The sequence below is a fragment of the Euwallacea similis genome, chromosome 4 (genome assembly GCF_039881205.1).
Source record: "Euwallacea similis isolate ESF13 chromosome 4, ESF131.1, whole genome shotgun sequence".
Lineage (NCBI taxonomy): Eukaryota > Metazoa > Arthropoda > Insecta > Coleoptera > Curculionidae > Euwallacea > Euwallacea similis.
In genome coordinates this window covers 3,385,014-3,405,933 of record NC_089612.1, presented here as the reverse complement: position 1 = coordinate 3,405,933, position 20,920 = coordinate 3,385,014, and the positions used below count along the sequence as shown (strand labels likewise).

Below are 20,920 nucleotides of genomic sequence, written 5' to 3'. Positions count from 1 at the left end.
GGTTTTGGAGATCCACTATATCGCCGCTGTGTCGATTACTGCTCGCTCTTTGGTGTGACATAAGCAATTTCAGGTTTCATCGCCAACAATATGGTTCAAGAATTCGTCAATAAGCATTTTTGATATTAATTTTGCTCACAGTTTGTCGTAATGCAATTTTTCTCTCACAATTTTGTGCAAGAGAGACCTTGAAATTTGTGGAAAATCCATCTAATCTAATTCCGAAATTGTAAACCTTCTGTTTTCAAGAGTTTTTTCATTCGTTTATTGAACCAAATTCTAAACGCTAAGGACGCCTCCCGCTTCGTTCTTCATCGTGTACGTTTATTTTCCCTTGGTTCAACTGCTGGCACCATCTTATTCTTTTACTTATTGAATTTTCGCTATAAACATCACAAATTTGCCGGAAAATATCCACCGGTTGAATATTGTTTCTGTTTAAAAATTTAATCACCGACCGTATTTTACAACTGGACAAATTATCTACAGGGTGTCATAGAATAACTGTTCCTAATTTTCAGAAATGATAGAGGGCACTTAAATAAATATTTTTTAATAATAAACTAGTGCCTGGAAATTTTTAGGTATGAAAATAAAATGAAATAAAGTGTAGTTAAGTTAAGGGACATTTTATTAGAAATAATACTGCATCAAACTCTGTAAAAATTGTTCGGAGTTACGACCACCATTTTCGATACACAAATTATAACGATGTGTAATCGACTGTCGAATTCTTTGAAATAACTGCGGACGTTTACGAGTATCATCAAATACCAGAACAACTTATGCCACTAACTCTTTTTTCGTACTAACAGGTATCTCATAAACTAGTGATTTAATGTGACTTCAAATACAAAAATCAATTAAAGCTACTGTCGTGGACAAAAGTTTGGAAACCCTACATAATTTGTTTTTAATTCTGATAACGTCCTTATATGTAGATTTTAATTTATATATACGCAAAGATGGTTCAAAGATGTAAATAAACACGTAGTATAAAAATATAAAAAATGAAGCCGGTACCAGTAACAAAAAAATGTTACTTATTGTTGGACAAAAGTTTGGAAACTATTAATTATTTATTCGATTATTCAAAAATACAGGATTTTTAAGTTTATGTTTCAATATTTCGTTGCGTGCGATTGAATCACTGCTGCACATCTACGGTTCATTGAATCTACTAATTTTTCACAAATTGTCACCGGGATATTTTCCCATTCTAACTTTAACACTCTCCATAAATCGTCTTTGTTGCTTATTTTATGATTCCTAATTTGCCTTTCCAAGTGATCCCAAAGGTATTCGATTGGGTTTAAATCGGGTGATTGGGATGGCCACTTCATGACATTGACGTTTTTCATTTCAAACCAGTTCTTGACAAATTTTGAAGTGTTTGGGGTCGTTGTCCTGCTGAAACAACCACCTCAGAGGCATATTATCTTCAGCGTAAGGTAACATGTGATCGTTTAATATGTTTTTATATAGAAATCGGTCCATCTTGTCCGTTATTCGAACAAGCGGACCCACACCAGACCGTGAGAAGCACCCCCACGCCATAATGTTGCCTTCTCCGTGTTTTACGGTAGGAGTTTGGTACCTCTTATCGTATCTCTTGCCAATTGGACGTCTCACATAGCCTTTACTGTCGTTTCCGAATAAGTTAAACTTGCTTTCATCACTAAATAGCACAGCACCCCATTGAACATTTGATTTTGAAATATTTTCATGTGCAAAACTAATGCGGACTTTTCGATTTTTTTTTAAATTAGTGGTTTCTTCACAGGTTTACGTCTAAACAATCCCATATCACGTACACGTCGTTGTACAGTCTTTATCGAAACGTTTTTGATGTTTGCAAGCACTAATTCTTTATGAATGTCCGCGGCGGTCTTAGAAGGATCTGCTTGTGCAACCGTTTTAATTCGTCTATCGAGTCTTTTATTGGTAGAACGTGGACGTCCAGGGCGAGGATGATCGGTGACGGAACCGCACTGTTCTTTTTTCTTAATAATTTTGGAAACTGCCCCTTTTGAGATGTTCAATATCTCGGAAATCTTAGCGTAAGAGTGACCCGCGTTTTTCATTGTAACAATTTGTTCCCAGATGGCTACCGAAATTTGTTTGTTTTTAGCCATTTTTAGAATTAAGTATACTGTTAAAAAGACATACAGAAACTGAAGCATATTTGTGGAATTTGCAGATAAACCAACAAAAAACCTCCGTTTCCAAACTTTTGTCCAACAATAAATAACATTTTTTTGTTACTGGTACCGGCTTCATTTTTTATATTTTTATACTACGTGTTTATTTACATCTTTGAACCATCTTTGCGTATATATAAATTAAAATCTACATATAAGGACGTTATCAGAATTAAAAACAAATTATGTAGGGTTTCCAAACTTTTGTCCACGACTGTATATCTGGTGAACGCGCAGGCCAAGAAATCGGCTCACCTCTTCTGATCTATCTATTGTGCATTTAGATAATTTCGGCAATTTAATCCAAAGTATGCTGGAAAACAATATTTCTTCAAATGTTAAGGGGAGACATTTTCAAAAAATTCTGGTAAAGTATGTTCCAGAAAAATTCTACACATGACCATTTAACCGTGCAGACAGTAAATGTGTTCCCACTACATAATAGTCAACAATCTCAGCCCAAATAGTAACAGAAAACTTCCATTGATGATGTAGTCTATGAATGGTGTGAGGATTTTCTTCGCCTCAAATGTGACTATTGTGTGTATCTCTTGTAAAGCATGCCTTGCCTGTCCATAATACACTCCTATGAAATCTCGATTCCTTGTTAATTTTATTAAGGTACCATTCGGCAAATTGAACTCTGTTGGGATAATCAGTAGGAACTAACGATTGCACTTTTTGAATGTGAAACGGATGCTCCTGGTATTCCTTTAATACCCTCCATACAGATGTGTGGCTTGTATTCATCGCATGGGTAGTGGCACGATCCCTCGTTTTCGGGTTATTTTTAAACTGTTGTAGAACTTGGTTCTCAAAATCAACATTTCGGACAGTAGAATTTTATTAACTTTTTGGTAATTCGGGTTTAAAAAAAATTATTCAAGTAAGAATTACAAAAGTTGGAGTTGCAACACAGAGAACTTAACGACTACTCTTAAGCCTATTGATTCGTGTATACAGTCAGTCACAAAAGTCTACATACACCTATAAATTTTAGTATAACTCGTAAATGAAAAAGTTTACATTCTTCGTTTAATTATGTAATTATAGCATTTAATTCACAATACAATATTATAACAATTAAATCAATATACAACCCTCCTTGTTCGAAATATAATTAAAAACTAAAAATACAGTCGAACTTCGATAACTCAAATTACGTCTAGCCACAAACAAAATTCGAGTTATCGAGACTTCGACTTATCAAGTAAAGTACAATTTATGTTTGTATGTTTTATTCCAGTGGTAGTGTGGTAGTTTTTATGTTAATTTAAAAAATTCAGTTATTTGTGACTGACGAGAAGGTTTCTTAATTTGATTTTCAAAAAAAGCTTCAATGTCATTCAAACCGTTATACAACGAGTTTGTTGTATGTTCGTTAGTTTTTAAAAACGAACGCAAAACACTTATCGAATTTGCAACCAACGTGTTTGAGGGTGGTTGCGGCAGATTATCTTCTAAAGTGTTCTCTACATCACTGTCGCTGTCATCTTTATTGTCAGGCGGTTCAGATTCGGATCTGCAGAACTCGATAATGTCTTCATTTGTGGGAAACTCCGAAGTAACAATATCATCGTCGACGTTGACATAATCATTAAAGGTAACACCTTCTTTACCTTTAAGATTTTCCCAAGCTTCATATTCCATTTGCAACTGAATTTCTTCTTCTCTTCTTTCTTTCAATCGTTCACTAATGAAAATCAAAGGAATTTCATCTTCATTTTCCCACTCGGAGTATTGACCAAATCCCGCTTTTTTGAAACAATTTGAAATGATCTCGGGCCTGACATCGGTATTCCAAGCACTGTTCACCTCATCAACGCAGTCCGTTAATGTTATATTAATTGTTTTATTCTCTTCCAAACATTTGATTGTTTTTCTCAAAATTCTGCGTCGATAATGACACTTCACATTTTGTATGATACCTTGATCAAGGGGTTGCAATTTTGATGTCATATTAGGCGGAAAAAAAGCAAGTTTGATAAATTTTAACCTTTGTTGAATGTCTTTGGGATGGGCTGGACAGTTATTGATAAAAAGAATTATTTTTCTTTTCATGTTTCCAAATTGGTTGTCCAAATTTAACAACCACTCTTCAAAAATTGCTCCTGTCATCCACGCCTTTGAGTTTGCTTGATACTCAACAAGTAACCATTTTACACCTCGAAAAGAGCGAGGTCGATTACTTTTTCCTATCAAGAGCAATTTCAATTTTTCTGATCCATCCATGTTTGTGGCAATCATCAATGTAACTCTCTGTTTATTGTTTTCCTCCATGACACTTTTGATTTTTAAAAGTTAGTTCAGGTTGTTATCTCGAAGACATTTAAAAAATAAGCCAGTCTCATCTGCGTTAAGTACATCTCGTGGTTGATAACCTTCCAATAAATGTGGCAAAACATCGCGTTTCCATTTCGTACAGTCCTCGTCACTCACATCATTGCTCTCTCCACAAGCCTTCTTATGACAAATGTCACACCTTAAAAAAGGGAAAAAAAATTTAAGCACTATGTAATTTATATGAATTAATGCTAAATACCCCCCCCCCCCTCCCTGGCATGCCTTGAAATTGGGTTGTCCTAATTTTCGATTAAATTCCAAAGCTTTTTCTTTAATTAACCCCCCGGATATAGGTAAGTTCTGCCTTCTTGCCGATTTAAACCATTCTAAAACTGCTTTGTCCACATCCTCGTACGTAGGTTTTTTAAGCCTCTTGGAACTGCCACTTACGCCACTTTCGAACGCGATAATAATTGTTTGTTTATTTTTTAAAATGGTAGACACTGTACTTGCCGGAACCTCGTACTTAGCAGCTACATCTTTCTTTCGTGAGCCACTTTCCACTTCTTTTGTGAGTCTAAATTTCTCATCAGTAGATAAAGTTTTTAAAACGCGTTTCGTTGATATTTTACTAAAAATAAAAGTTTGCCAGAACTATAAAACAAGAAAATATTTACTATTTTGTAACAAAAAACGTTAACATGCATGCAAGTTCGGCTCATTAACTTAACTAAAGCGCGTAAGAAGGTATCGATGGGAACGGCTAAAAGACAGGCAATTAGGGGATTCCCTTGGAAAATTCGATTTATCGAAGCTGGCGCCAAATATTACGTTTGACTTATCAAGATATTCGAGTAATAGAAGTTCGAGTTATCGAGTAAAAATTATACATAATTTACAACCTTGGTGCTAAATGCAGTGAATTTGATTCGAGTTATCAAAATTCGACTTATTGAAGTTTGACTGTATATACTCCACAAAAGTCTACATACATTTATATTTATTATCAATAATAATTAATATTTTTTGGCTTATAATTCGTGGGTCCACCATTAACATCAAGGACTGCTTTAAGACGTCTTGGCATTGAAAAGACCAGGTTTCGCGTTATTTCTGACCAGGATGTTTCTAACGCTGTCTTTAACGATTCTCTATTGCTAATATTGAATTTTCTTATTCTTCTCTCCAACTCATCCCACAGGTGCTCGATAGGGTTCAAGTCCGGCGATTGAGGTGGTGAATTCAGTTGTTTTGGGACATTATATAAAATCCATTCTCGCACAACTATAGCTGTATGCTTGGGATCATTATCCTGTTGGAAAATCCATCGATCGCCAAGCCCCAGTTGTCTTACTGACGGAATCAAATTGCCTTGAAGTATATTCAGATAATGTCTGTGGTTTATTGTGCCTTCAATAAAAACCAATTTTCCTACCCCAGCCGCCGCCATTGAGCCCCAAACCATTACGCTGCCCCCTCCATGTTTTATCGTTGGCACCAAATTTTTAGGGTTCAGTTCTTGGCTCACTTTTCGCCACACTTTGTCCTTACCATCACATCCGAAAATATTGAACTTACTCTCATTCGTAAATAAAACTGTTTCCCAAAAGTCTAAATCCTTGTTTAAATGTCCATTGGCGAACTCCAGTCTTTTCTTCCTATTTGCCTCGGATATGAATGGTTTTTTTCTCGGAATTCTTCCATGATAGCCATGTGAATGTAATACTCGTCTCACCGTTTCACTATGCACGATTTTCCCGGTGGTACTTTCGATAGCTGCTGCGAGCTTTGGGGCACTTGATTGGGGTTCTGAACTAATTTTTCGTATGAGCACTCGAATATCTCTTTTACTTAGTTTCTTTGGGCGTCCTGATCTTGCTTTATTATTTATTATATTAAGAATAGTTCCCCGATTTTCATAGTTCCTAACTATGGTTTGGACAGTACTTCGAGGTAAACCTACGACAGTAGCTATTTCTCCGAAGGATTTTTTTTCATTTCGCAATTTAACCACTAAACTTCGGATGGATGCTGAAATTTCTCTTCTCCCCGTGATTTTAGCGTTAAGATGTTGGCACGTTCAATACAATATGGCTTTATTTGGATTTGTTTCTAACACAAAATGCCCACTTTATGTTTATTTTTATTTGATTTTCATAGGAAAATGGGTGTCAATGAAACACAGCACTAGATATCAATACAAGCTAGAGCGTTTTATTTTCATGTATATACACTGGCCCGCAATAGTCTTGGTACCCTTCTATCAAACGTATATTATTGCCTATTTCTTTTTAACAACTAGTATAATTTTTATTTACACTTTACATATTAATTCATACACTTCTGCTACATTAAATAATATAACTAATTAAAGATATAATTATCGGCATGTTAAGAAAAAAATACATTTTCGTCCGGCGGGCAAAATACAACCTCGCAAAAGTCTTGGTACCTATAACAGAGTAAAGTTATATTTATGGTACATATAATTATTAGTACCCTGTTGGGTACCCCTTTAATTTCTATTCTTTAAATAACTTGTAATAGCCTATTTGGCATTGAATGAACAAGTTTTTTTGTTACATCAGCGGTTATCTTAGACCATTCCTCCAGAATAATCCGTTTTAGACATTCTTTATTTTGAATATGGTGCTGACGAATTTTAGACTCTAAAACACTCCATAAATGTTCAATCGGGTTTAAGTCTGGACTCTGAGGAGGTGTTTCCAACAAATGAGGGGTATTATATATGAGCCATTGACGTACATTGTATGCCTTATGTTTGGGGTCGTTGTCTTGCTGGAAGTAAACATCCTCAGCAAGCCCTAACTTTTGGGCACTTTGCTTTAAATTTGTCTTTAAAATGTTGAGATACACTTTATGATCCATGATTCCCTCTATTATATAAATATTACCGACTCCAGCTGCTGACATACAACCCCAAACCATGACACCGCCACCTCCATGTTTCACGGTTTTAACCCATTAACGCCCAAATTAATTTTTTTTCGAAAACTAAAAAACAAATATTATTTTTGAATTTTATTGGTCGACATTTATCTAAAAAAAATATTTGTTAAAATTTTTTTATTTTAGTTTTTTTGGAAATTGCTGATCTATAAATAGATCGCTGGGCATATGGAGCACAGACGCTAAATGGAGATAAAGAGTTTTGTTTATTTTTTCTTATGATATTTGACAAAACAACCTGTACAAAGGGTAATATTACATTTGTTGCAAAATGTTAAAGGACGACTTTTGCACGAAGGATATTGACACCTCTTTTGATTTTTTCGCTTCTCCAGAAAATGGCCGACTTCGTCGAGCCTAACATTATCTGGAACATAAGTTTTTGATGTCGAAGGCAAGCTCAATGGTCTGCCTTTCATAACACTTCGTCCATGGCCCAACTTTAAGTATGAAATCGCAATTTCTCGTCTAAAGTCTTTTAGCGTGATCGAATTCTTCCCATTTACTCTTCTATACAATAGAAAAGAATTTATCACTGCCATGTCAATAATTCGCGTGAATAAACACCAGTACCATTTTTTACCACGAATGGCAATAGAATACTTCTCTAATAGCCAATCGTGGTGATCGACCCCTCCCATGTACTGGTTATAGTTAAAAATAATTCGGGGTTGTTGAATTGGCATTCGAGGTTTAGTTTTGCCCATTCCACCAAGTTACGGTAGCCATGGGAGTTATGGTGTCAAAATTTGAGGCGATTGACACACATTTATTGTCATTCCACTTGACAACTAATATTTTGTTTTCGGTATCAAATCTGAAATCATATGATCCACGTGGCAGTCTTTCCAGTTCTTTCGTAGGCTGAACAGGACAGCGGGCAGTTCGATTTTCTCTAATGGTGCCTGTGGCCCTAAATTTCATTTCTTTTAGCCTTACAAATAAAGCATGACTGCTAAAAAAATTGTCAAAGTAAATGCAGTAGCATTTTGGATTTTTCACCACTGACAACATGGATAGGATTACTCGGGTTCCTAGAGGTGCATTGGACTGATTGTCTTCTTTTCCAGCGTACGGTGAAAAAGAGAAGCAGTACCCATCTTCACCGCATAATGCCCACAGTTTATATCCAAATCGAATTGGTTTAGTTCTAATAAACTGCTTCATAGAGTGCCGACCATAATACCTCACCATCATCTCATCAATTGACAGGTTTTCCTGGAAAACTCCAAACTTTTTAAAATTTGTTTGCATTTTTTCCATCAGGGGTCTTATTTTAAAATATTTGTCAGTTCTATTGTCCAGAGCTTTTGTATTATCAGCAAAGTGAATAAGGGACTTAATTTCCAAATAAGCATTCCTGCTCAACGCATTTTTGACAATGGATTGGCCCAAGTCATCTTCATCAGACCAATAGTCTCTTTCAGACGGCAACGTGTGGTAGCCGCTGAATATGAGAAAACCAATAAATATTTTTATATCCTCCTTTCGAATTGACCATCCTTGCTTGTTTTTTTGGGTAGTGGCATATCGGATTGTTTCATTCCAGATGAGATCATAGATACCATCGTCAAAAAAATTTTCAAAAATTTCCAATGGTGATGCCTGATGCAATGCGCCTTTTAGATTATCTTCAATTCCACGACAATTATATTTGACTGGATCGGCATTATATTCAGGGTTTGCTTTGATCCAATTGGTGATGGGCTTCTGAAACTTTTCTCCTTTCATTTTCTTTTTAGGAACTAGAAGTGACAATGGTAAGTTATCCTCTTCATCGCTGTTGTTTTCCCTTTCATTGTGCTGTACTTCGACATAACCAGCAATGTCGGTAACGATAGGAATTCCAGTAGTTTCGTCATCTAATACTTCTTCATCCGTGAGTTCGTCGACGTCGGGTGGGAGTGCTAATATGTCACCTTCTATTTCTTCCGAATAGAAGTAATCTACAGCGTCTTGCAATTTTTTAAACACCGGGTTTGTGGTCATTTTTACTTCTATGTAAATTTATGGTATCATTAGTAAATATTAGTAAAAATTTAAATTAAATAATTATGAATAATATGTTAAATAATTATATTATGATGAATATTTTAACTATTATCAAAATAATATTGGTTATTATGATATTTGTTATTACTTTGGCAAAAATTATTGACCAGCAGAAATTAGAGAAATATAGTCATGAAAGACCAGCGATCTATTTATAGATCATTGTGCAAAACCTTTCTCTAAACTACAAGATAGAAAAAAAATTGAAGAAATTTTTATATAATATGTATGATTTAACCTTTATAAACAATAATCTAAAATATAATCAACATACCTTATCAGGGTTCCAATATATACAATGATATAAGTTGATACGCAGTGTATAAAAAAAACCTTAAAAAGAGCGCTGAAATTAACTGAATGCCTAGGGTCACAGAATCTAAATAAAAGAATAAATGAAGGGTTTATAGCTTATCCTAATATTACCCTACCATAAAAGAGAGTGTTTGCTTCCGAAGTTGACGATTCAGCATCATTTATCTGGTGATCTATAAATAGATCGCTGGGCGCTAATGGGTTAATAGTGTTCCTTGGACTCAATGCCGTATTTGACTTTCGCCACACTTTTATGCATCCATCAGATCCAAAAACATTAAATCGACTTTCGTCTGACCAAATCACTTTATCCCAGAAGTCAGGAGAAGAATTTTTGTACTCCTGAGCAAATTTCAATCTCTTCAACCTATTCTGCTTACTAACATATGGCTTCTTGCGAGGAGTACAACTTTTAAAACCACCTCGATGTAATACTCGACGAATTGTATCTTCATGCACTATCTTTCCATATTGTTGCTGCAACTCAGCAGCAATTTTTGGAGCACTTTGTTTGGGATTCTTTTTCACTTCCATGAGTATCCATCTTTCCTCTCGTTGCGTTAACTTCCGTGGGCGGCCCGTTCGAACTTTATTTTGAATTCTTCCTTCAGTATTATGTCGATTAATAACTTTTTGAATTGTGGATTTACTTCTTTTCAAAATATTTCCAAGTTCAGTATAGGATTTTCCTTCTTTATGCAAATTTATTGCAATTTTGCGTTCGCTAATATTTAATTCCGTTCGTGCCATTTTAAAGTTAACAGAAGTAAACTTAAACTGATAACAAATTTGATTTCAATATACTATGTACATATTTAGACCTATCTTGGCTGTTCTTTCTTTTTTTTTGCAATATCATCAAAAATAAAAATAAACATAAACATACTTTTACGCGTACCAAGACTTTTGCGAGGTTGTATTTTGCCCGCCGGACGAAAATGTATTTTTTTCTTAACATGCCGATAATTATATCTTTAATTAGTTATATTATTTAATGTAGCAGAAGTGTATGAATTAATATGTAAAGTGTAAATAAAAATTATACTAGTTGTTAAAAAGAAATAGGCAATAATATACGTTTGATAGAAGGGTACCAAGACTATTGCGGGCCAGTGTATCTAATCTTTGACGCATCCATGGTTCAGCAAGAATTTTTCCCAATTCAAACATATACTGGAATCGAGAAACTGGTTTGTTATTAGCTTTGTATGAATTATCACAGTATATCACAAATGAGTTGATAGTAGCTATGTTAATCATTCCATAAAAAACACAAAGTGGCCATCTTCGTGTCTTTCTGGAGCAGTTCATATTACTGCATAACTGATTGAAAGTATCTACTCCCGCCTTTGTTTCATTATAATTTATAATTATGTCCGGTTTTCCATTTTCACTAATTGTGGCACCTTCATGCATTGTAGAAAGTAACATCACTATTTTATTAGGTTTTGGTAAATAAGAAACTAATGTTTTGTTTTTATCAAAGCAAAACATGGATGTTCCTCGTGGTCTATTGTCAGTGTTCAGTAGTTCTGGTGGAATTTCTTTTTTATTTTTTCTAAGAGTCCCTATAATTGTTAATTTATACGTCTGTTCCAGAAGTTCATCCGCCAGAGGAACTGACGTAAACCAGTTATCCATGGTAATATTACGATTACTACCATGGATCGATTTTGTTAATTCTTTCACATAAAAATTAGCAAGAGGCAGACCACCAGTATTGGTGCTTTTTCCCAAGTATGGATTGGCATCAATCATATATTTCGATGACGAATCGCATAACGTGACTATCTTGATGCCGTACTTTGATGGCTTGTTGGGTATACAGGGTGAGTCTTAAGTAATGGGACACAGAGCAACGATGGATTTATGACATAAAAATAATGCAATATAGCTAAATTTATGTTATTCCAAAAGTTGATAATAACTGAGATACAGGGTGCCAAAGTTGAAAAATGAAATCAAATTTTCTTTAATATCTCTGGAACAGTTCGGGCTAATTTCACAAAATTTCCTATATAGGGATTTTTGGAGATGGTCAATTCAAATTTATCGACGATTTCGGAGTAACTTCTAGATTGTGCCACAATCGACAATTAGGAGTCATTTAAACCATTTAAACTTTTTTGTGCCACGGTGTATGTCATTTGGACTCATTAAAATTTGTTCCCCTACCTTTTCTAGTTAAAAAAGTTATACTTTATTGGTGTCGCTAGGAGCAACGGTTTTCGAGAAATTCAATTAAATAACTTAAATTCCCATTTTTTTCTACTTGTTGACATGTAACAACATAATTTTTTTGTATTGTTAAAAAAGCACAAAGATAATATGAAAACAATTTAATACCGTAGTTGGTCTTCTATTGACATATTTATTTAAGTTCCAAACGAATATTTTAACAATAACAAAAAATTAAAAATTAAACATATCTTCCTTTGACAATAAATGTTCGACGTGTCCACCATTTACTTGGATACATTTTGCAATTCTTTTACAGAACGACCTCTTTATTTTAAATAGCAATTGTTCATTCCGAAATAATGTGGCTGCATTTTGAATTTTGTTTAATAATTCTTTAGGTGTATTTATTGTATTTTGGTAAACCGAAGATTTCATGTAACCCCATACACAAAAGTCCATAGGATTGAAGTCGGGGCTCCGTGGGGGCCAGGGTATTTCAAATCCACGTCCTATACAACGATTGGCAAAACGTGTACTTAAGAAATCCCTTACTGGACGGGAAAAATGTGCGGGTGCACCATCTTGCATAAAAAACATTACTTGCTTTAAATTCAGAGGCACATTGTAAATTTATTTGTATACTTTACAAACACAATGCAGTGAAACTGAATTTTTGTTTGACATATCTTTGTTTTCATATGTTATATCATAGACTACTAAGATAAAGTAACGTCGTAATTTTTTTTGTTATTGTTAAAATATTCGTTTGGAACTTAAATAAATATGTCAATAGAAGACCAACTACGGTATTAAATTGTTTTCATATTATCTTTGTGCTTTTTTAACAATACAAAAAAATTATGTTGTTACATGTCAACAAGTAGAAAAAAATGGGAATTTAAGTTATTTAATTGAATTTCTCGAAAACCGTTGCTCCTAGCGACACCAATAAAGTATAACTTTTTTAACTAGAAAAGGTAGGGGAACAAATTTTAATGAGTCCAAATGACATACACCGTGGCACAAAAAAGTTTAAATGGTTTAAATGACTCCTAATTGTCGATTGTGGCACAATCTAGAAGTTACTCCGAAATCGTCGATAAATTTGAATTGACCATCTCCAAAAACCCCTATATAGGAAATTTTGTGAAATTAGCCCGAACTGTTCCAGAGATATTAAAGAAAATTTGATTTCATTTTTCAACTTTGGCACCCTGTATCTCAGTTATTATCAACTTTTGGAATAACATAAATTTAGCTATATTGCATTATTTTTATGTCATAAATCCATCGTTGCTCTGTGTCCCATTACTTAAGACTCACCCTGTATACATTCGAAATGGACACCTTCCTCTGAATCCTAACAGTTGTTCATCTATCGTCAAATAAGATGCTGGAGTATGGGAGCTTCTGCATATCTCCATAAGCATATTCCATATCTGATGAATATGAGTGAAAGAGTCGCTTTTCTTTCGTTCCTCTCTGGTAATTTTATCGTCAAATCTGAGACAGTTTACTAGAAACGCAAAACGTTCTCTACTCATACAGGCACGATAGAAAGTTCCCGAAACCGTCCCTTCAAACATGTGTTTAGTATTTAGATGATTGTCTTTTTTGGCCGCAGAAAAAATCAGTATTCCAAGTAAGGCTAGTAACTCATCTTTGCAAATGTTGTCACAGTCGCGGAACTGGTAGCGTATTTGGAACTCTGTCTGACAATCTCTTCGTTGGTGTGACGAATAATTATTTCAAGGATATTATCATGGAAGAAATGCAAAAAGCATTCCTTTATAGAAGAACAGTTACGAGATTCGCCTTTGTTGCCCGGTATAAAATGAATAATGTTCCTTGAACTGACTCTTTTTGACAAAATTGGCTGTTTAGATGTCCACTTATGACCATTCTTACCTTTTAAACTTACTTTTTTGGGGAAAACAATATTAGAATCTTTTCTACGTAATTTTGCTAAAGGTTGATAGTCTGATGATGACGATGAAGCTTCATTTTGAGGTTCTTCTATTGGAACGAGATATTCTTCCTCAATTACGTCAGATTCATCTAAACTGCTGTCAGAGTGCAGCAATTCCTTCTCTAAGTGGTCTTCCTCCCAATCACTTCCACTATCTTCGTATGGTTCATTGTAGTCATCTTCTCCATTCATAATCCTTTCTATTTCTTGCTGCATTTGCAATGGAGTAAGTGGCTTATTTGACATTTTGCAATATACAAAATTTAAAAAAAAGCTTAGCTTTACTCTATTATTTATATTGCAACTACACTGCGTGACATAGAAAAGAGAACACCCCGTAAAAATGATTTGATTTAAATAATTTTTGGTATGCATGTTGTTTACGCCAAAACAAATACTTCATTAAAAAGTTGAACAAATTTAATTGTTAAAAACTAAAAAAAATTTAATAATTTGTCGGTCCTCTGCGGTGTCTTATACATTCCTGTACATGTCTAGGCATGGATCTAATGAGGTGATTGATGTCCTCTTGGGAGATCTCATTCCAGGCTAACTGGACAGCATGACACAGCATCGCTAGGGTTTGCGGGGGATGGGGTAAATTATGCAACCTTCTACCTATAATATCCCATACATGTTCGATCGGCGAGAGGTCTGGAGATCGAGGTGGCCAAGGTAGCAAATTGACTGCATTTTGTTGGAAGAAGTCCATAGTCACTCTAGCCACATGTGGTCGTGCATTGTCTTGTTGGAAAACTGGATCAACAAGAGTTTCCAGATAAGGCACAAGATGAGGTTCCAGGACTTCTTGGATGTATCGCTGGGCTGTCATACTGCCTCTGACGAAAACTAAAGGTGACCTGCTACCATATGCAATGGCACCCCAAACCATTACCCCAACAGTCTGATAGACATGCCTCTGTATTGCAAACTGAGGATCCCATCTTTCACCTCGTCTCCTTCGTATTCTTGCCCGACCATCATGCATACCGAAACAGAATCTGGATTCGTCACTAAACACGATATTATCCCATTCCAGAGTCCAATGTATCCGTTCTTGGCACCACTATAGTCGATTTTGACGATGATTTAAGGTGAGGGGTAACACGAGATAGGGACGGTAGGAAATCAATCCAAAACTTCTTATGCGGCGATAAATGGTTCGTATCCCAATGGGCCTTCCATACTCAGCGAACCACTGATCCGCCAGCGTCCTCGACGAGACGAACCTATCTCTTAGGGCCATAATTCGGAGTCGGCGATCTTGGCGTTCTGTAGTTCTTCGAGGTCGTTCAGTACCTGTTCTTCTGCCTGTTTGCCCTTCTTCGAACCATCCCTGACAGCATCTCACTATAGTGTTTACACTACGGTTCAATCTAGTGGCGATTTCCCTAAATGACAGACCAGCCTCTCGTAGACCCTCTATTCGACCCCTCTCAAACTCGCTCAATTGATGAAAATTTCGCTCTATTCTGGTTCTAGGCATATCTCTACGCAGTTTCTAAGCACACTACACTCCAATAAATGTTATTTTCCAGTTGTATTGTTGATATTTTACTGCAATTTTTATATTTAAAAAAAACCTAAAATTCCGAATAACTCGTAAATACGTAGATAAATATGAGTGAAATTTTGATCGTTTCTGCTATACATATAAACAAACATGCATACCAAAAATTATTTAAATTAAACCATTTTTACGGGGTGTTCTCTTTTCTATGTCACGCAGTGTAGAACCGTAAGAAACGTAATTTCATATGATCGAAACAATTCTCCTGTTTGTCTTATTGCTGACAAGACGATAACACTAAAGCGTCGTAATATTTACGACGAGATGGGTGATTCACAAAGTTTAATTTTATTTTTTTAAATTTAATTGAAGCGTATCGACCAACGTTTAGTACAGCAAAAATGAGGAAGCTACTGGCAAACCCATATCTACAAAATTTTCTGTTGTTGCCAAATTTGAGAGAAAATAATTGGGCGTCGTAAATTTTATGAGTATTAGTATTCTAGGGTTAAACTACTCAAAAGTACAAAGACAACATTTAAGATTTAAAATAAGATAGAAGGTGTAAGGGGCCGTCTGATAGATCTGATAGATGAATGTGTGGAAGAATGAATGAATGGTATATAAGTGTCTTCATCTGAATCCGATCCTGACGTAGATTCGTCGCTGAAAAACATACAATTATTCATTACACAACACAATATAAACTGCAAAACACAGGTTGCATTCAAAAGAATTAATAAAAATACCTAACCACTACATTTAGCAGACCAAATCGCAGCTAAAGATCAGTAAGACACTTTCAATTTTCATTTTAACTATTTATTATAAATAGGTACTTGTAAAGTAAAAGTAACTACAGTAGAACTCGTTTAATACAAGATCACGGTTATAACGTCCAATTTATAAAGTCCCCTCAAAAGTTCCATATAAACACATGTATTTGCGTTTGCTTATAACGAGGTAAGATGTCGTTTAGAAGGAGCACATTTCTAAGTCCTAATATGAAAAAATAGACATATGTATAAATATTTAGATATAACCAACAAGTTTGGTAACCAAAAGAAATTTCGACGCCTTTAAACTTATATTGTTGTTTTTTAAGAATTCAGCAAATCCTAGAATTGCATTCACTTTTTAATTTCATTTTTCAATTCATATTCGAAGTAGTCACACAAAGGAATATTGTAATTGTGACCTGTTGATTAGTGCATGTTAAAAGTTTTAAGCAAAAACTTAACACATTTTATTCTTTAATACTTTATTAAAGGTTAAATGATGATATATGATAGACATATCATTTTATGTTATAAAACAAGAAAGTATTGTTCAAAATATGCTCTCTATTCAATACATATACATGCATGTACATTGGAAATACAATGGACTCAATACAGCGAGCAATCAGTTATAGCGAACAAATTTATCTATCCCTTGGGTACTCGTATTAAGCGGGTTGTACTGTATATTAAAGATTAAAATTAGGTTAGAATGTTACTTACCCCATGAGGGATCTTATCTTTTTAATGCCTCTTAATCGGTCCCTTGAATTATTAAAAAATATTCTTATGGGCGGTTTTCCAAACCTCAAATTGAATTGTATTCCTCTTGTGTTTATTTCAGCAAATCCTTCCATATCAGTTTGTCGCAATCCAAAAATGAGTATTGTTTCGTCTTAAGGCGTAAATAATAGCACATCTTGTAAGATTTTTAAATTCGCATAATACTCTTGCTGGTTAGATTGTACCCTTACCAGGAAATTCATTTTGTTAAACTGATGAATTTCAATATATTCTTTCATTGGTGTATCCATTTTATCTCAAAATTAAAAAAAAACAAGTTTGTTTTTTAATTTTTTACAATTTAGGTACAGTGGTATACAAAAGTATTGGTACAGTATATATTTTTTGAAATAGAACCTTATATCTCATAAATAAAAAGAATATGTATCATACAGATAATGCTACATTATACCTTCAACTTTTAACTTTATTCTGATACAAACTAAAATTTAAAACTCTAATATGGAAAATATACATATTATTACAAACATAAGAGTAACATGTAATTTTACAGAGACAAAAGTATTAATATTATCGACACGGGTCTTTAATTATAGAAAAGAACGATGATATTAAAAAATATTAAAAACTTAATTGTCAGGAAAACTGTAACATATGGTATATAGGTATGTTTGGTAAAATCAATTCAGAATAATTGTTCGGGTTAGGAGGTTCGTTCCTCGATTGGCGCGAGTACCACTCTCGTGAATATACAGGGTGTCTCTAAAAGGTCTCTACAACGCTCTACCATAGGTAGCTGAGATCAAAATAAAACGATTTAACCACATTTGCCTTAGTCTAAAAGTTGATAATAACCGGGCTACAGGGTGGCAAAGTTGAAATGTAAAAATCAATTTTTAGCCATAAAAAAAGGCAAAAACGGTAACTGTCCGTGGTGTACCGAACACCTGTTACTACTCAAGAAGAACTTCGGCAACGAATTCAAAATGCAGTACATGATCTTCGGGGCAATGACGAAGTAATGCAAAGAATACAATTTAATTTTATTCGTGGCATTAATTTTTGTGTGCGTGTAAATGGTGGGCATTTTGAACAGTTATTTAAGTAATTTTTTAATGTTATTTTTAATATTAAAAAATAAAAATTTAGAAAATTACGTTCCTTTCCATTTACTTTACAAGTGTTTCTCTCGAAAATGATTGCAGTTGGCGACTTGATTAAGGTATACCTTTTTTAAGTAAAAATACCGCGCAAATACGACTGTATGTTGGGACAAGTAATCTTTACACCAAGAAAATGAAATTTAGTAACCAGTCACATCGCCTTTAGCTTTTAAAACAGCACGAACTCTAGCAGGCATAGAATTTACAAGAGAACGGCAAAACTCGGGTGTGAAACTGTTCCATATTTCTTAAAGTTTCGCACGTAATTCTGGGACCGTTCGCTGAGGATGATTTCTCAATTGCTGTTTCATTTTACGGCAGAGCGTTTCGATAACATTCAGGTCTGGACTGCTGGCAGGATGCGACAAAACCTTTACATTATGTTCTCCAAACCATTTTTTGGTGGATTTTGCTGTATGACATGATGCGCCATCCTGCTGAAATGTGCAGTCAGTCGTGGGATATAGTTTATTAATACTCGGTAGTAACGAGTTTTGGAGGATATCGTGATGTTTAACGGCATTTACGGTGCCATTTATAAAAGTTAGTGTTCCCAACCCGTTAGCGGACATACAGATGTGAGCAAAAAATAGCGTCACCTATGCGCTTGCAGCTTCAAGTAGAACATTTTTCTTCCAGTTGAGATTATTGAAATTGTAAATACAACACGTTCTTTGAACACTTTTAAGAACTATCTACAAGTAATTTGACGTCGGTCTGTCGTATATTAAAGAAAATATTAAGGAAAGTTAGAAGAAAACACAAAAACTGCTTTATTTGGAAATTAAGGTTCTCTACTTCATACTTTAAATAATTAAATTTACAACAAATAATTCTACTTTTTTTAATGTATTTGTTATGTACCCCGATGCAGGGAGATAGGTTTTGACAACAAAAACGCGTTGGTTCTACTAGTCACTACTATAATCAACTATTCTGGTCGAGGTTCTATTGGGAAGTCCCCTGTTTTTACCCCCAAGCTGTATTTATGTATATATCTAATCAAATAGAGGGGTGATTACAAAACTAATTACTATGCAATGTCTATTGGAAAACTCCGGACCTTGGCTTAATTACTTTATCTGTGGGGCCAAGGTTACGTTAGTTTTATTGGTTGGGCCAAAGGCCGAGTTAGTACAGAACAAATACAATTCTTCATGAGAAATACAAATAAGCTCGAATATCAGTTAATTTATCCTAATTCATAAGATAGGTACATTACACATATATGGGAACGGTACGTGGTGCGATATAACTCCTCCCTTCTCAGATCGAGCTTCCCTGGCTGTGGGGTAAGTTGAGGCAGGGGTTGACGGCTTCGTCCTCTGGTCCTTCTGGTTGGCTTCGTCTTCCTCGAAGTTTTTTGAAGACGACGTATCCTATACTTATGAAAATTAACACATGTATTAAAATTGTCCATAGGCTTGGGAAGGTCGAAATTTTGCTGTACTCCGACTGGGGTTGGTTTTCTCGGATCTCGTTCTTAAGTTCGTGTAGCTCGTCTAGCTTGACTTCTTGAAAGTGGAAAGTGAAATTTAGGTGTAGGGAATTTGGTGGTTGGTCATCGAGATTTGGAAACATGACTGGTTCGTCGGTACTCGTTATCGAATTCTCGTTGGTAATCCGCAATTGGTTTCCTTCGATTTGGCATCCCTCTGGCACTGTGGCTAGGAGACTTCCTGTTACTTTCTTGTATTCTTCCTGTCCCCCAAATTTTAGTTTAATGGTTCTGTCAGTGGGGAATATCAAAATCCATTTGTTGGACGAGTCTAGCTGGTTAGTTATCACAGTGTAATGGTGATTTTTATTTGTGGGCAATGCGTGCTAAGTTCTGGCGAGCTCAATAGTCCGACTTCACAAGGGCTGTCTGCGTTCTCTAGGGTTCCTGGGTTGCAGATGAATAGTTTGGGTGTCATCTTCTTGCATGGCTCCTCAGGATACGTGTAGTGGTTTTGATTCATGAGTAGGTATTTACCGCGGGGTATGACTGCCTTGAATTGACTCCGTCGTCCAATTGGTATTGAATAAAGGTGATAATAGTCGAAACTACTAGGATTAGTTATTGGAACGTTTAATAGAGAGGTTATTTTTCCTTTCAAAACAAAGCTTTCGACACTTATTACCCTCTCATACTCAAGAGTGTTCTCTAAGGGTATTGGGAGAGGTAGGTTATCGGATGGTAGTGTGAGTTCTAGGGTTCTTAGTTCAGAAAATAGGTCTTTGGTTCGCATTATACTAGGGTGGAAAATTCCTAATCTAGCGAATGAGATAGAGGTTTCGATGTCTTGCAACATTGGGTCTACTAAGGTCGTGTAGTATGAAATGAGTAGAATTGAATTGAAACTTTAGTCATTTTTTTTTTCATATGAAATGTTTTTATTGTCAATCGAAATATGCACCACCATTATCAATACACTTCTGCCATTTAACGGGAAGTTCATTGATTCCCCTGCTGCAAAAGCCTGCAGGCCGGGAGTCGATAAACTCTTGGAAGGCAGCTTTGACAGCCTCGTCGGAGTTGAATGTTTTCCTTACCAAGAAGTTATCCAAATTTTGAAAGAAGTGGTAATCAGTGGGTGCTAAGTCGGGTGAATACGGCGGATGATGAAGAGTTTCCAGTTCCAACTCCTGTAGCTTGGCCAAGGTGACTTGTGCGGTGTGTGGCCGAGCGTTGTCGTGCAACAATAGCGGTGCGCTTCGATTGACTAATCTTGGCTGCTTGGCTGGCGTCAGTTGCCTCATCATTTCGGTCA

At 35.3% G+C, this 20,920-nt stretch overlaps 1 protein-coding gene across 1 annotated transcript; it reads right to left on the bottom strand.

Annotated features, from left to right (window-relative positions):
* Positions 1-3,452: 3,452 nt before the first annotated feature.
* On the bottom strand, positions 3,453-17,240 carry LOC136408063 (tigger transposable element-derived protein 4-like). The gene is made up of 3 exons (XM_066388826.1): positions 16,984-17,240; positions 13,924-16,147; positions 3,453-4,683 (listed from the first exon to the last, which is right to left on the bottom strand). The coding sequence occupies exon 3, from the start codon at positions 4,479-4,481 to the stop codon at positions 3,465-3,467; it is 1,017 nt and encodes a 338-aa protein (XP_066244923.1). The 5' UTR covers positions 4,482-4,683; positions 13,924-16,147; positions 16,984-17,240; the 3' UTR covers positions 3,453-3,464.
* Positions 17,241-20,920: the final 3,680 nt, after the last annotated feature.